The sequence below is a fragment of the Cetorhinus maximus genome, chromosome 3 (assembly GCF_964194155.1).
Source record: "Cetorhinus maximus chromosome 3, sCetMax3.hap1.1, whole genome shotgun sequence".
NCBI classification, from domain to species: domain Eukaryota; kingdom Metazoa; phylum Chordata; class Chondrichthyes; order Lamniformes; family Cetorhinidae; genus Cetorhinus; species Cetorhinus maximus.
In genome coordinates, this window is record NC_135881.1 from 52228594 (window position 1) to 52246382 (window position 17789).

At 38.4% G+C, this 17789-nt stretch overlaps 1 protein-coding gene across 1 annotated transcript in view; it reads left to right on the forward strand.

Annotated features, from left to right (window-relative positions):
• The window catches only part of dnajc1 (DnaJ (Hsp40) homolog, subfamily C, member 1), a 291590-nt gene that overhangs the window by 49133 nt on the left and 224668 nt on the right, over positions 1-17789 (forward strand). Inside the window, exons 2-3 of the mRNA XM_078538335.1 lie at positions 9061-9162; positions 9249-9295. Of these exons, the coding sequence (XP_078394461.1) occupies positions 9061-9162; positions 9249-9295 (149 nt within the window). The remainder of the gene's footprint in view (positions 1-9060; positions 9163-9248; positions 9296-17789) is intronic.

The following is a 17789-nucleotide window of genomic DNA, read 5'->3' on the forward strand; positions in this document are numbered from 1 at the left end:
TGGAATGTTAGCCTTTATTGCAACGGAATGGAGTATAAAAGTAGGGAAGTCTTGCTACAACTGTACAGGGTATTGGTGCGACCACACCTAGAATACTGTGTAGGATTTTGGCCACCTTACTTAAGGAGGGATATACTTACATTGGAAGCAGTTCAGAGAAGGTTCATTATGCTGATTCCTGGGATGAAAGGGTTATCTTATGAGACAACCTTACAAGACAAGGTTGTCTGTGTGGTAACTGTTCTCTGCTGAGCTGACAGTAAGAGTGCTTTTGTTCTCGGTGCCCCTAGATTGAGGAGGAGAAAATCAAGTTAGAATTCACTGTTCAAAAACCTCCCTGCTGGAAGATCACTTTATGTAGAATAGGAAGCATCACATTGGGCATCTATGGTAAAATTATTTAATCACTGTTGTGGCTTATATGTGGTCAAGGGCTACTTGGGAAAGTTGTTGTTGGACAAGGTAACACAGGGTGCCCAATACCCGTACCTTGTAGGTGATGAAGCCTGCAGGAGAGAGAATTGCAAAGGAAACCAAACATGCTGGAAATATAAATGAAAGATAGATTACTGTTTTGTGGATGTCTATATTTGATAGATATAAATCTTGTATGTGTTTCAGATGCTGATTGAACTGCTTCAAAAGCACCTTTTATTATTCTTTCTCGTTTCCTAATACGGTGTCATATCATGAAGAGCTTGAATATTACATCAATGTTTGCATTTTACAATCAGATTATCATTTAACATTGCATCAAAAAAAGTTATGGTTACTTGTGGGATGCAGAAACTATTGACTATGTGAATTGTACAATTGGGAATATTTATCCATAGGGTAGGGATCTTTTAAAAATTCATTGGGATGTAGCATTGTTGGCATTTATTGCCCACTCCTAATTGATTGCAACTTATTTGTTTTAGGATGGTTAATTTCAGTTTTGCAAGCTGAATTTACAGGCGCAGTGCAACTTCTGTTCCTTGACAGCTTGAATCTGTAGCAGCATGCCGTGAATCTTTTTGTTGTAAACAACTGAAACCGAGTGATCCTATGTCCCATTTGATTGACCTTTTATTTTAGACCAGAACTAGTTTCTGATCCCTATTGGCATTAATTCTTCAAATTTTGTCATTTTTATGTTCCATGTGCTCACATAGGGGAGGGATAAAAAGTAGAAGCTTTTTTTTTATTTCCAAAGCAATTTGGTACACAAGCAAAAGCACAGTAATACCAAGGGGAGAAGAGCTTCAGTTGTGACATCTTGACTAACCACTTGATGGCAGTGCTGCGGAGCTTGCCATGTTGTGATGTGTTAACTAAAGGATACTGTTGATTTAATTATGAATTGAGAAGGAGCTGTATCTTAAGGTTTCAAAGGTTCAGTTGATGAATTGCTTACATTTGGCATTCATATTTAATACTGTTGAAGTCCACGCTTAATACTAAATGGGTCTGTTAAGTGTACTACATAGTTTTCAGAACAGAACTTAATTTGAAAAATTAGCTTTCCCTCTCTTTCTTTCTTTCTCTCTCTCTCTCTCGCCTGGCTAGTTGCTTGAATTTAAATTTATAGTTTCATCCAGATGTTTCACACTCCTTGGGAGTTTATAGAGAAAATGTTGCGAAAATCAAACCCAAGTTTCTGATGTAATTTTGTTTGCTGGAAGTAGAAAAAAGTTGAAGTGATTGAGAAATTGCACATCTTTACAACATAAATATTCTCTAACAAAAATTGCTGGAAAAACTCAGCAGGTCTGACAGCATCTGTGGAGAGAAAGACAGAGTTAACATTTTGAGTCTGTATGACTCTTCTTCAGAACTGAAGAAGTGGACTCGAAACGTTAACTCTGTCCACAGATACTGTCAGACCTGCTGAGTTTTTCCAGCAATTTTTGTTCCGCAGTATTTTGCTTTTATATAAATATTCTCTAACTTTGTTTCTATACACTTGAAAAAATCTCTGTCATTACAAGTTACTGAAAATGCTTGTCATAGCTGGAAAGGCTTAGAAACCTGCTGTGCAAAATTCAGATAGCAGTACAAATCGTAAAATATATTTCTAAAGTTCTACTTTATCATATTCTTTGGAAATTTTACCAAATTTGAAGAAATTAGACTATTCAAAGCAGGTGCATCTTGTGATAGTAGAAACCATTCAAATAGCTAAGCAAACCTTGAAGTTAGCAGTGGGTGGGGAATTCCTTTTCACATTTGTATTGGTCAGTTTCTGCAAATTTTTTTTACCTTGCACAGTTGCCCATGAGTGTTATCACGGTTACCCTCTTAGTTTGGCATTTGCATTGAGAGAACTATTTCAGGAAGTGTTATGTTATGCTTAGCACTGCTGTGGAAATTGCTCAGACAGTTTCTCCAGCTGCTGAATGGAATTGGGAGTTGAGCTTATGTAAGTTTCCACGTGTGCAATTTTAAAGTCACTGTTTGTGATCGTCATCTTGGGGGAAAACAGCAAAATGGTTGTAAACGTTGACTTTAAAATTACATGCATAGAATATGTGGCAGCTCTTCAGCAGCTCAGCCTGCTACCAGCCATGTTTTTCTGAGAGGTTATTAAAGACATAGCTACAGAACACCAACTTTTAGATTTGTGTAACATCTCCAATGCATTTATTTTGGAAATTTGAAACTCCTTGTTTTCCTTGCTTGTCTCTGTGCATCTAATTTCAGTTTGTCCTGCTTCTTATGTAGTAGGGATTTAAAAAAACAGACACCTGGCACTTGGGATGAACAAGGCTAATTTGTGGGTCAAAGAAGTTGACAGCCTGTGAGACCTGAATGTGCTCAGATACTTTTTCAAAATCTGTCTTTCAGTTCTGCAATTTTAACCATACAAAGACGACTTCTGATTTCTCAACTTAATTTTTAAATTTTTTACTCTCCTATATTAGATGTCACTCTACTACATACAGGAAAAAGCAGTAATTCAGATTTGAAAGCACTTGAGTGTGCGTAAATTGTTTCCTTCGATTATGTGCTATCCAATTTATCACAGCTTCGGTTTTTTTATTGTAACTTAGAACATAATGCATTTAAGAAAAGACAAAGATGATAGAGTGCTTGTGTATATAGTGTAACTTGAGGATGCCTTGATTGCTATTTTAAAACTGAATTTCTACAATTGTACAAATATAGTTGTAGATCTATTAACAACTGGTTAATGGCACATGGTTCAGTGGCATACAGCAAGACAGGCATTAAATTTGAGTACATGCTACTCTAGGGGGTGAAGGAGGTATGTTTTAACTTTACTGTACAACAGTAAGGGAAAGGAAATCTTCATTCAGTAATGGTAGGCAAGCTATCTGTAAGATGATGGATCCTAAGGTAGTTGGTTGTAAACCCCAGCAATTAATTGTGGAAGTAATCTATGTTCCAAAGATTTAGCTAAGTTTAGCTGTCCCAGTGAAAAGGGAAGAACCATTGCCCCCTTCCCCAAAAAAACCGTTGAAGCTGGTACACTGCTTCTGCAGCTTGTTTTTTAGAAGGATTTACTGCATCAGCTTATCTGATGCTCTCCAATACAATCACACTTCTCGGAATTCCTCAGTCCACCAAACAGAATATCTGTCTGAAGCATATGCACAGTGGTTCAATTGAATTATCTAACTTTGTAACCCTTCTAAGCGCAAATCCTCCTGAACCTCCTTTTGTGTTGGTTGTACAACAGCTCAACACTGCACTGATTTCTGCCCGTACATATGCCCTTGCTCGATAGAGGTTAAAAGTAACTACTCTCAATTAACCAAGATAATCTCCTAAAATAAAAACTGTTGCATCTCTTTGTTCTGCCCGGCATTAATGCTGTGGTTTGTCTACTATTATGTCTTTAGTTTTGAAAATCTAAAGTGGTAAGGGAGAGTTGTATTCAAAATTATTCTCTTGCTACCACTTTAAATGGTTATTGTGGATAAGCAATGTGTTTGCATGGGATGTCTTTGAGAAAATTTTTAATTTAGTGAAGATGAATTGTTAATTAAAATCTGGAGGGTGGGGAGGAATCTACATGGCATCCACAGAATCGGTTCATTCATCAGTGTAGTTTACACTTAAAATAGCTCACACCAAGGAAATGTAACTTGGCCAGTATTTTAACAACAAATTAACTAACAATTAAAGCCACTATGTGCTGAGCTCTAGGATATAACTTTTATTCCAAAGACATCGATCCCTCATTTGCTGTTTTGCCACTTGTCAAGTTTTGGAGCGTAAGTTGTATTTCATACTCTTTATGCAATCCGTAATACTTTCAGTGCTTCCCTGTTAAAAATGCCCCTGCTTTTGGATAGCTTAGTGAAGTCTCTAAATGTGATTTCAGTTTAAATGAAATGAGCTCTATAGTGGTCTTATCTTTTTTTGTCCCTCGTCTTTATTGCAATTATCATGGCTCATGACTCTTGTGATGCAGAGAAGAAAGTATACAATTATCATGGGTTTGAATGCTGATACTATATGTTAGTACAGTGTGTTATTGTGGCAAATAAAGGTCCTTTGTACTGATATTCTGCACATTATAGTGAATTATTTGAGGCTTTCTGTTTAATTAATTAACATGGTTCTGCATAAACCATAGCACTGCGCTTGTGAGGCTAAATACATAGGAAACGTAAGAAAAACGTGCTGGTAGCACTCCTGATAATTTTGTTCTTTGCTCTGCTAACCTTGTTTCAGAATTTTTTCCAAGGTCAGGCATAGATTATATTTAATGCAAATCTAGCTTGTCAGGGAGCATGCATTTCACACATTTTTATGATTCTGCTACCAGTTACTTTTTTCTTAAAAAAACAAGGCTGTCTATACAAACAAAAAATACTGTCCTAATTACAATTGGTTTTGACCTTCATAATCAATGATGCTTTGTAACTGGAAGACGAGGACTGAAAGGTGCATAACATTTTTTGAGAATAGGTAAGGCACTGTAGGAAAACTCTTCACAGTCGACATACATTTGATTTAGAGTGTACAATATTGCTTTTTAAAAGAGGAGTCTTACTAATGGTTCCCTTTTTTCACTGAAGCTTTTTAAGTCATTTTTTTGATGGCATCAATTGGTTATTTCTGCTGGATTTTTTTGATTGTTGGAAGGCCGTAAATATTTTTGTGTAAATGGTGAGTGCTGATGACTTCATTGAGAGATCTGGCCACAAAAGAGTTACCAAGGCTGGAATAGCAAACAAACTAAATTGACATCTGTAGAGATGGTCATTTACCCAGTGTACTACAGTAATTCTTTCAGTTCATCCACGTTTGTGAATTTAGCTTCTTTGTACTTTGTAACACCATACTGCTCCATGATAGTTCCCATGGTGACATTAAGTCTTGCATTTTTTAAAAATGGGTTAAAAGTGGCAATTTTTGTTTAATCATTTGATTTAGTTTAAAAGAGGAATTGATGTAATTTTGCATTTAACACTGGATTCAGAGAAGATGATGTGAATACAATGGCACAGAAATTATGTTGTGGAATACAAGCAGATGAGCACTTAGCTAACTGGCCATCTTAAATTCCCATCTCCATTTTTTGCTGAAGGTGTTAATCTGCCAATGTTTTCACTAAAATAATGGAGAAACAAATGTTAGTGATGATCGTCATATATTTGTTCACTGGTATTCCATGATGTAAAATTCAGGGCTGATAGATTGAAAACAGTTTCAGAAGTATATTCAAATATCCCAAGTTCAGTCTTTAGCTGTCCTGAATTAAGCTGATCTCAGTCAGAGCAGTAGTAGTGGTGGGGGTGGGGGGGGGGGACAATAAAATTACCTTGCTCTCAATTGGTACTTAATGGCCCTACTGAAAATGTGCATATGTTGGGTGAGGCTAGAACTGGCTTGGCTGTGATGCTATCTGTGGTTGAACAATTCTTTGTCTAAATGGGTATCAGAGGGTGCTGTGTTTTGGATCCCTACTTCAGTGTAAGCAACCACAGGAGTGGAGGGAAGAACATTTTTAAAAATGATTTATTCAGACATGAATGAAGTATAACTTGTGCACTTGCTGGTATCATCCGATGATGCCCAGTTATTGATGTTTTAATTAAAAGTGCCAAACTTCACTGGCCCAACCCAACTGTGAATGTGGTAAATCTATGTAAATTGTTCAGCATGTGATCAAAAGAATCTTTTTCGAACAGGGAGGGTAAAAAAAAAGTGTTGTGGTCAATGTGAACGAAAGCAATGAATTGTTTCAATCGGTGCTTGTTTTTTTTAATTGAAGTAGTCTAATTTCCTGATGCACTTATGAGAATGTAATAAATAATTATACCACAGCCTAGAGCTTTTAATTGAAAGTCCAATATTGCTGAACGTGAGTGGGTTTTTTTTCAACTGGCTTTATCCGAATTACAATTTATAAACAAATACTTTGAGATTTCAATTTTTGCAAGTACTAAAATTTTAATTGCCCAAAATGTGAAATCGGTCACTATCGTAATACCTGAGAATTAAGCAAACGTGATTAGAAGTTTCTGAGAAAATATGTAAGCTAGTTCACAATATTATGTTTGCTGCTTTTGTTTTTTTCTCTCTTCTGGGATGATGAGCATGCTCCTTCGTCTCTTCAGTCCTGCCCTTTTCTGGCTGTTAAGATTTATACAAGGATTGATGTAGCATATGTGAGATTGGAGGGGCGGGGGTCGGGTGGGGTGGTGGTGGTGCGGGAAATGCCTGACCCAATTCAGCATCATCTTCTGTAATTATGGACCAATGACTTAGCACTTTGTGAACCAACTGCACATGTCCAGTTTACAATCATTTTTTTTTCTAGCTCTAAAAATAGTATTACAAAAATTGTTCAAAGTTAAACCCCTGAAAAAAGGGCAAGGCAGTTTATAGTTTTAAATAATAACCCTTTGTTCAGGATTCTGATGAAATGTATCTGTCTCAATATGCTTTCAGTTGCTGTTAGACCTTTTTAGTATTTTTCCATTTTATTTCAGATTCCAACATTTGCAGTTTTTTTAACTCCTATGTTTACAAAATCTAATCACTGCAGTTTTTAGAACTCCTATTTAATCAAAAAATGTGCTAACTTTGCATTCTTCTGTATTTCTTTGCACAACTAAATTAGCTACTTTGTAGTAACTTGATGAGTAGCAGTATTAGAATGTTCATTTTATTTGTACGTGAGCTATATGGCACTCAAAAAGAGCAATTGTGTTTAGGGTCATTGTGATTGGTGTTGACATACATGAACAGTTTTAATATAACTAGAAAATTTACAAATGACAACATTGTCATGCTGCAGGCTTATAGTTAAAGAATCTAATGAGCATGATATTCTATAGAGTAATGTATACAAATGATCATTTTCCTAGTACACTTTAGGTTAGAGAGCACAGAACACTGAGGCCTAGATGGATGAATGCTTTGAATTTTTATGCAGTCATTTTGTAATGCTAACAACATTGACAATTTTCTGAAACAAGATGTGCACAGGTCACATCATTAGCTATTAAAATAGAAGTTATAGGAAATATGTCTGCTATATCATTGGAGAATTCCAACAATTTGCCATACGTGAACTGAAAGGGTGAAAAGGGACTGTGGGTATTTTTTATTCTTTTAAAATTATTCTTTCAGAATTTTATTTTTTGCTTTAAGTTTGAAATGATTGAGAAGGTTTTATATGCTATAGCATACATAACCAGATTTGTTCAAAATTTTGTTTATAGCAAACATTCATTTTAAAACTTAAGTTGTGGTTTTAATATCCTAGCTGTTTCAGATACTGCAAACAATTCAGTGCTGCTAGTCACATTTTTTAGAGGTCCTTTCTTGTACTGTTCCTTTTTTTTGGCATAAATTATCACAAAGCATGCTGGAAGCATAAGTGTTGAACCTGAGGGCTAAATGCTCAGATAACACTTGTCAGACTATTATGTGTTAATGTCACTCTGTTACTCCAGGAGCCAAATTTTGAATTAAACTGAAGCAATTTGCAGTATTGAAATAAATTTCTATTTCAGAATTCTTGAATGAGCCAGTGCTTTTTTTCTCTCGCAAGAGCGATGTCTGCTATGGATGACATTTAAACATGGATTTGAAAATGTAGTAGGACAACGTTGCAGAAAAATAAGTGCTGCATCATGCTTAATATTAGAAAGTTGAAGATTTACACAAGCTTCTATGTTTTTCTATTTCCGCCTTTTTGAGAAATGGATTAGCGTTTTTAATAAATGTGAAATTTCATTAATTGACAAATTGCATTTCGCAATCTGTTTATAGAAACCCTTTGAGGGAAAAATAACTTCCACCTTTACATAGGTAGGGTTAAGCGTTATCAAAGTTCTGTAAACCTTGAACTGTATTGAGAAATATATATGCTATGCAAATATATTGAACAGATATGCTGTGCAGTTCTGTTTGCAATTAAGGTAATGCAGCAAGACTAATTAGCTGAAACTCTGATTTGTCATTTTCCTATTTTAAGGTTCAAAACTGAACATTTTGTGCAATAACTTGTATTGATTTTGGAATTGCAAAATTGCTTGTTTGATTTTGTTTTGTGTTGTACAGATGTGTCAAATCTTGTAATTACTGCTTGTTTAAAAACTACAGGGTTTGCAGCGGTCTCACGCATGTAGATTGAAATCTCTCTTTGTCTGAAGAGGATCAAGCACTGCTAGAAATATTAATGGTTGTGTGCAGTATTTTTTTTAAAAAAAGGATCCGTGCAGCAATATGCAGAGGTTGAATAAGCAAAGACTTGGTCTCCGAGCAAGCAGGTGCCTCTGTTGTTGAGCAGTATCATGTTATTAAAAGACTGTGTTTCCCTCCCTATTCCTTCACTGTTGAACAAAGTCCTTATCCAGAAGGTTTTAGAGAAAGTATACTGACTTTTTTGTGTTGCAGTAGTTCAGAGAATCGAAAAAGAATAAGAAGTCAGAACCAATGACTGTTTAGTCATGTGCAGCTGAATGCATAGCGTGGCTGTTGCTCAAATTACATTGCCTGAGGAGCCGTACTGGGTCCGCTGTCTTCCTCGATCATAACACTATGCTAAGAGCCTTATATATTTCTGACAAAGTCGACTTTGTATTTTTGCAGGATGCTTCATCTGCAGACATCAGGAAAGCCTATCGGAAAATGTCTTTGATCTTACACCCGGATAAGAACAAAGATGAAAATGCAGAAATTCAATTTAGACAAGTAAGGGCAGCCTTTATTTTTTTTTGCACTTTCCTTATATTTGTATTTTTGTTTAAACATTTTGCATTTTGATTTTTTGTTTTTAGTTGGTGGCTATCTATGAAGTTCTGAAAGATGAAGAAAAAAGGCAGAGGTATGATGTTTAATGAAACCCATTAGAATGTACGTTCTTCTTGGAGTTGGCTAACCGTAATCTTGAATTAATTGAACGATAGAAGGCATAGTAACTTACTTTTAGAGAGTTTGCTCAGAAACAATAGTTATTGTTTGTTTTTGTTCATTGGTTAAATACCTTCTTAAAATTTGTGTGCCAGTGATAAAACTGCAGGTTGTGATTTGTGGTGAATGCCGAAGCTACTCTTATTGCTATTTACCTGTCAGTTTTTGTACATGAATACTACTTTAGTATAAAATTAAGTTTTGATATTTTTATAATTAAGCTGTTGTTATACACGTGATGCTTAGTTCACATGTAGTTGGGTGTGTGTGTTGAAAAATTTCTGAACTCTATGTTTCTCCACTTCCACTGCCTCCCTGCCACTGGAGGTATAAATCTGTCTTATTCTGGCATTTCATGGCAAGTTACTGCATTTATGATCTGCTACATTGAATTGAAAAGTGGTAAGACTTTTCCCATAGCAATTTGGAAAATCTATTATTATTTTATATTGACTTAGTGCTGAATATTTATTTACATTCGTTTCTGGATGAAAATTGTAGTATTTGGACAATCTTGAGACGGACAAATGTCAATACATAATATATATAATAGTTAATCCTGGTTTAGAGGATTTTTAAGCCACCTCAGGAGAAATGCGAACAACAGTTTCTGACCTTTGTTGAAAATATTACATTTTTAAAAATCTACAAATACATGCTTGTGAGGCAAAGTTTTGTGGATGAATGTTTGCCTACTGAAATCCAATGTTAACCCATTTTATACTATGCTTTTTAAGAAGGGGATGAATGTACTACTTTAATCATTACTCAATTATGCAGATTATATTTATATTTTAATCTGTACTTTCAATATAACTTTTTTTAAACTAGAAATTTTTGGGGCATAAACAATCTTTACCTTAAAGTTAAGTGTAGTCACAAATTTCCATTAATCTTTACTTAAAATTCATTTTTGCTCACAGTACATTGTCACTGCATTTTCGTTTAATTGTGTGGTTAAATTTAAAAATTAAGCATCACCAATTAACCATAGTTTTTTTTTATTGACAGTGCAATATGTATTAGAGCCTAAGGGGAGAACCTGCAAATACTGGAAATCATGTGTAATCTGCTGAGTATTTCCAGCATTTTGTTTTTATTCAGTAAAATGAACTAATGGATTCCTGAGACACAATCTTTAGGAATAAAGAGTAACTGGCGCTAAAGGAAGTAAATTCAAGAAAGGAAGCCACATGTAGCTGACCTAAGCCATTTAAAAATGAAGCACAACTGTACTAAAATAACTGTATAATCTTTTCACTTGTAAATTGTAGGAATTTTACGCGCAGAGAGGACTAGTGAGTGGACATTTTAGTGTGTGCGTATACAATATATGTCGGAAGATATACTGTTTGACCAAAGTGTGATACTTACAGGGAATGCATGACTGCTAGGATATTGTAGATTGAAATGTGATGTCATTTGTTTAAGGCCTTTTTTCTCCCTCATCACTGCCCCCCACCATCCCACACACTCCATCACTGCCCTGTTTTCCTGTGGGGCAACAATTAGCTGCAATTCCCAGATAGACATAGTTGAGCTCAGAACATTTCCATGCAGTGAACCAAATTGACCAACATTTCAGCACGCAATTTTCTTGCCATTAAATAATTTTATTGAAATCAACTTCAATTTTACGGTTTGCTTATTACCCAGAAGCTTCAAGGATAATTGTATATAAATTTACAGACATACATATGGAAAAGAATGATGGGAAAAGACCATCTGTCCCATCGAAGCCACCCCATTCAGAATTGGGCAGCCTTTTAAACCATGGGCGCCACCCCTACATCTTGCATTCATGCAGTCTCCTGGTACAGGGGAAAAGATCCAAGGTCAATTTAGGAAAAAACTCATAGAAATTCCTCTCTGATTCCGAAATGCAAGCAAATCCCCAGGAGACCACAGTAACCTCATGAGTTTTGCTAATCCCAGCTACCCTTATTATAGCATGAATTGTTCTCTCTCAGGAGCTTGTCCAGCTCCCTTTTTGAGGGTCTGTAGGGATTCCATACTTAGTGCATGCTGAGGTAATCTGTCACAGAAGCCGATGACTGTCTCTGAAAAGAAATGCTTCTTGTCATTTAACCACGATGTATTTTATACTTGCGCTCCCTACTTTTCCCATCCTTATCTAGCCCAAATAACCTGCCTATCAGGACAGAATCTATTCCCATCATCATTGTATTGCAGCAACAATGGCTGGCATTCATATTGAGTTTCTGGTGTAGAAAAACATTTGTGAATTTTGTTCCGTAAATAAATGTAAATTTTTGTGTGTGAATGAACCTGAAATCTGAAGGTTTTTCAAAGTCTATTTTACACTCAGAAAATTTAACTTAAGTTTCAATAAACCCTCTTCTAAAAGAACAAATGTGTTGTGCATAGTCATAATTGCTCTTAGCTAGAATTTATGCTTGGGATTATTTTAATATAAAAAGTGGTAGTATTCTTGGTAACTTTAAATATTGCACAATTCTGATATTTAGAATTAACAGAATTTAAAATGGCAGTTTTGCCTTTTTGTATTAAGAACACAAAAACAGGAAAAAAAATCAAACTGATCAGAATAAAATATGCCAGAAAGAGCTTGTACTTGAGGCAAGAATTGTATTCCATCACCAGGAGGCAGTATTCAATACAAATTTGACTGCAATAGCAATGGGTTATGAAGTGAAATTGAGTAGTCATTTTGTGAAGCATGTGTTTTTAATATGTATTTTAATGAAATGTTTAATGTTTTTCACTTTAGCCAGAACTATACATATCTACGCTGTTAGTCGAAAAAAATCTCTCTACCCTTGACCCTAAATATATGCTGCAAAATCTGTGCTGCAGTATGCTTTCTCTTTTAATTGTGCCGTGACACTTGTACAATATTTTATATGTAGTACAGTCCTTTCCACTTGAGGAGGGGCAGATTTTGTTGGAGCATGGCATCTCGTATCACACTCCACTAGACATGCACGTGCATGTTTAAGTTTAATATTTTTACACAAAGTTGCTGAAAGTGCAAACCGAACTGACGGCACAGTAAGGACAACTGGGTATCTCAGGCCTTGGCACACAACTGAACATACAGGGTAGTTCCTTAACCAATGAGATTTGAAGTTTGAGAAATAAACTGAGTAGGTGGATTCAATGTCAAGGCCAAACCAGGTAAGGATGGTACAGATTTCCTTCCCTAATGAACTGGATGTGGGCAGGAGGTTTAGAGGGGATGTGAGGAAGAATTCTTTTACCCAGAGGGTGGTGGGAATCTGGCACTCACTGCCTGAAAGGGTGGTAAAGGCAGAAGAAGTATTTGGATGTGCCATGGCACACAAGGCTATGGGCCTAGTGCTGGAAAATGGGATTGGAATAGTTAGGTACTTGTTTGACTGGCAAATTCGATGGGCTGAAGGGCCTTTTTCTGTGCTCTGGACCTCTATGACTCTATGGACCTACGACTGTTAATTAGTTTAATGGTCACCATTACTGTGACTGACTTATTATCCCAAGTTTATTTAATTAATTAACTTGAGTTAAATTCCCGGGCTGTCTAATGTGTTTTGACCTCCTGTTTCTGGATCATTAATCCAGGCCTCAAGATTACTAGTCTGGGAGCATAACCACTATGCTACTGTACCCAGAAATCATGTGATGTGCCAATATTTTCAGTAATGTTTTAAAGTCAACATATTTGATAGAGCTGCTTATGTAAACATTTATAATGAGAATCTGTATATAATTTTTTATTTATTCATTCATGGAACGTGGGCATTGCTGGCTAGGCCAGCATTTATTGCCCATCCCTAATTGCTCTCGAGAAGATGATGGTGAGCTGCAGCCTTGATTTGCTATAGTGCAAGTGATGTGATGCATGGCACAGTTCTGTTAGGAAGGGGGTTTCAGGATTTTGACCCAATGACGGTGAAAGAAAGGCAATATAGTTCCAAGTCAGGATGGTATGTGGCTTGGAGGGGCACTTGCTGGTGGTGGTGTTCCCATGTATCTACTGCCCTTGTCTTTCTAGGGGGTAGAGGTTGCAGGTTTGGAAGGTGCTGTCGATAGAGCCTTGGCGAGTTGTTGCAGTGCATCTTGTAGATGGTGTACACTGCTGGCACTGTGCATTGGTGGTGGAGGGAATGGATGTTTAAGATGGTGAATGGGGTGCCAATCAAGTAGGCTGTTTTGTCCTGGATGGTATCGAGTTTTGAGTGTTGTTGATGCTGCACTCATCCAGGCAAGTGGAGACTATTCCATCACACTCCTGAACTGTGACTTGTAGATGGCTGACAAGCTTTGGGGAGTCAGGAGGTTAGTTATTTGCCGCAGAATTCCTAGCCTCTAACCAACGTTTGTAGCCACAGTGTTCAAATGGCTGGTACAGTTTAGTTTTTGGTCAGTGGTAACTCCCAGGATGTTGATAGTGGGGGAATTCATCAATGGTAATGCTATTAAGTGTTACGGGGAGATGAGTAGATTCTTCTCTCTTGTTGGAGATAGTCATTGCCTGGCACTTGTGTGACATGAATATCACTTGCCACTTGTCAGCCCAAGCCTGAATGTTGTACTGGTCTTGGTGCATTTGGACATGGACTGCTTCAGTACCTGAGGAGTCGCAAATGATGCTGAACATTGTGCAATTATCAGCGAAAACCCCCACTTCTGACCTTTATGATGGAGGAAAGTTCATTGATGAAGCAGCTGAAGATAGGTGGGCCTTGGACACTATCCTGAGGAACTTTAACAATGTCCTGGGACTGAGACGACTGATCTCCAACAACTGTACCATCTTCTTTTGTGCTAGGTATGACTCCAACCAATGGAGAGTTTTCACCTTGATTCCCATTGACTTGAGTTTTGCTAGGTTTCATTTATGTCACACTTGGTCTAATGCTGCCTTGATGCTAAGGGCAGTCACTCTGGCAGTCCCATGGCATACAAGGCTATGGGCCTAGTTCTGGAAAATGGGATTAGAATAGTTAGGTACTTGTCTGACCGGCGCAGACACGATGTGCCGAAGGGCCTTTTTCTGTGCTGTAGACTTCTATGACTCTCGCCTCAGCCCTGGGATTTGCCTCTTTTGTCCATGTTTGGACCAAGGCTTTGAGGTCAGAAACTGAGTAGCCCTGGTGGAATCCAAACTGAGCATTAGTGAGCAGGCTATTGTTGAGCGAGTGCCACTTGATAGCACAGTCGATGATCTCTTCCATTACTTTGCTGATGATCAAGAGTAGACTGATGGGGTGGTAATTGGCTGTGTTGGATTTGTCCTGCTTTTTGTGGACAAGACATACTCTGGCAAGTTTCCACATTGCTGGGCAGATGCAGTGTTTTAGCTGTACTCGTACATGTTGGCTAGGGACGCAGATAGTTCTGGTGCTCAAGTGTTCAATGTTATTGCCAGAATGTTGTCAGGGCCCATAGCCTTTGCAGTACCCAGTGTCTTCAGCTATTTCTTGATACCATGTGGAGTGAATTGAATTGTCTGAAGAAAGACTGGTATCTTTGATGATGGGGAACTGAGGAGGAGGCCCAGATGGATCATCCACTTGGTATTTCTTGCAAATGCTTCAGCCTTGCCTTTTGCACTAATGTGGTGGACTTCCCGCATCATTGAGGATGGAGGTATTTGTGGAACCCTCTCCTCCCATTAATTGTTTAATTGTCCACCATCATTCGCGACTGGATGTGGCAAGACTGCAGAGCTTAGATCTGATCTGTTGTGGATCTCTCAGACAGCATTTGATAGACAGAACTATCACATGCTGCTTCTGCTGTTTGGCATGCAAGTATTCCTGTGTTGGAGCTTCACCAGGTTGGTACATCATTTTTAGGTATGCCAAGTGCAGCTCCTGGTATGCCCTCCTGCACTCTTCCTTGAACCGGGGTTGATCCCCCGGCTTGATGGTAATGGTAGAGTGGGGGACATGCCGGTCCATGAGGTTACAGATTGTGGTTGAATGCAATTCTGCTGCTCCTGATGGTCCACAGCGCCTCATGCATGCCCAGTTTTGAACCATTACCCTGTGACACTTGGAGCCAATTAAATTTGCAGTTTTTTGGGAAGAAATTTTCTGCCATTTTCTTCCTCTCTGAAATTTCCAATGTCCAAAATAATGTTTTGCAATGAAATAATTATTACATCGTGTCTAAAGCACAGAAACAGACCTTTTGGCCCGTTGTACTTGAGAATGAAGTAATCCTTTCATACTAAAAACTTGGAAACTGTGGAAAAACTTTTTGTTTGGGTAAACCTTTTGTTTATGGAATTTTTTATTTAATAAAGACTGTGTACACCTCAAGCTTAATTAATTTCCTAATGTGCATGCCCATTGTGAGCTGGGTGGATAGAAGCAGAAAATCTTAGCCTAAATACTTTTTAAGGCAGGAAGGTAAAAATGGGAACTTGCTGTGGACTGGGAAAGCGGTATTGGCTACTTGAAAGTACAAAGGGATCTGTGGTTGGATGAAGTCGGGGGCTGACTGGCTGATGGTTGAGACTAAATTTTCTGAAGTGTCCTAATTCTGCTGAGCTATCTGCTGCCTTATATGCTGCCAAATTATGCACACACTGTTCTGAAACACAAGGCCCTTTTTACCCTATGCATCCCTTCCCCAGGCACTTCCAAATCTTAAGACAGGTTTCTCATTGTTAAACTGCTAGACTGCATACCAAGTCTTCTTTGATCCCAGGACCACGTCGCAGTGCAAAATGCTGGAGCAACTCCTCTTCTCTGCACATCAAATCCTCGCCCTCCTAGTGACGCTACATTGCAGGATCTGTCCCAGGGTTGCTAAAACCATCCTTCCCAATGTTCCTGGCACTATCTCGCCTGGTACTTCTAGAAGGTCCACTTGACCGTTCCTGGGATGAAGGGTTTATCTTATGAAGAAAGGTTGAATGGGTTAGGGCAGGCCCATACCCATTGGAATTTAGAAGAATGCGAGGTGATCTTATTGAAACATATAGGATCTTGAGGGGACTGGATCGGGTGGATACCAGGAAGATGTGGGGGAAACTGAAACTCGGGGACATAGTTTAAGAATAAGAGGTCTCCTTTTTAAGACAGGTGAGGCAAATTTTTTTCACTGAATCTTTAGTGTGTGAAATTCTGTGCCCCAGAAGGTAGTGGAAGCTGGGTCTTTAAATTTATTCAAGGCTGAGTTTTCGTTTTAGACAAGGGAGTCAAGGGTTGTGGGGTGCAGACAGGTAAGTGAAGATGAGCCATGATCAGCCATGATCTTATTGAATGGAAGGGCTGAATGGCCTACTCCTAAGTTCTACATTCTCTCTGTTTCTGAACCCATGGCGACCCTCTCAAAATAATGTCCGATAGCCCATTACAGTATGGCCCAGAATAAAAGCATGCTGGAAATCTCAAACAAAAACAGAAAATGCTGGAAAAACTCACCAGGTCTAACAGCATCTGTGGAGGGAAAAAAATTAGTTAACGTTTCGAGTCCTTATCACTCTTCTTCAGAGCTGGTGAAGAAGAGTCTGCTCTGAAGAAGAGTCATAAGGACTTGAAATGTTAGCTCTTTTTTTCTCTCCACAGATGCTGTTAGACCTGCTGAGTTTTTCCAATATTTTCTGTTTTTGTTACAGTATGGCCCATTCCCAGTGTTGCTAAATCATAAGATTACCTCTTCCCTGCCCCCAACTCTGATTTTTTTTTTTCATTCATTCACGGGATGTGGGCTTTGCTGGATGGGGCAGCATTTATTGCCCATCCCTAGTTGCCCTTGAGAAGGTGGTGGTGAGCTGCCTTCTTGAACCGCTGCAGCCCGTGTGTGTAGGTACACCCACAGCGCTGTTAGGAAGGAAGTTCCAGGATTTTGACCTAGTGACAGTGAAGGAACGGTGATATATTTCCAAGTCAGGATGGTGAGTTACTTGGAGGGGAACCTCCAGGTGGTGGTGTTCTCATGTGTCTGCTGCCCTTATCCTTCTAGGTGGTAGTGGTCGTGAGTTTGGAAGGTGCTGTTAAAGGAGCCTTGGTGAATTCCTGCAGTGCACCTTGTAGATAGCACACACTGCTGCTACTGTGCTTCGGTGGTTGAGGATGTGAGTGGATGTGGTGCCAATCAAGCGGGTTGCTTTGTCCTGGACGGTGTCCAGCTTCTTGAGTGTTGTGGGAGCTGCACTCATCCAGGCAAGTGGGGAGTATTCCATCACACTCCTGACAGGCTTTGGGGCATCAGGAGGTGAGTAACTCATCGCACGATTCCTAGCCTCTGACCTGCTCTTGTAGCCACAGTATTTATATGGCTAGTCCAGCTCAGTTTCTGGTCAATGGTAACTCCCAGGATGTTGATAGTGGGGGATTCAGTGATGGTAATGCCACTGTACATCAAGGGGCGATGGTTGGATTCTCTCTTGTTGGAGATGGTCATTGCCTGACACTCGTGTGGCGTGAATG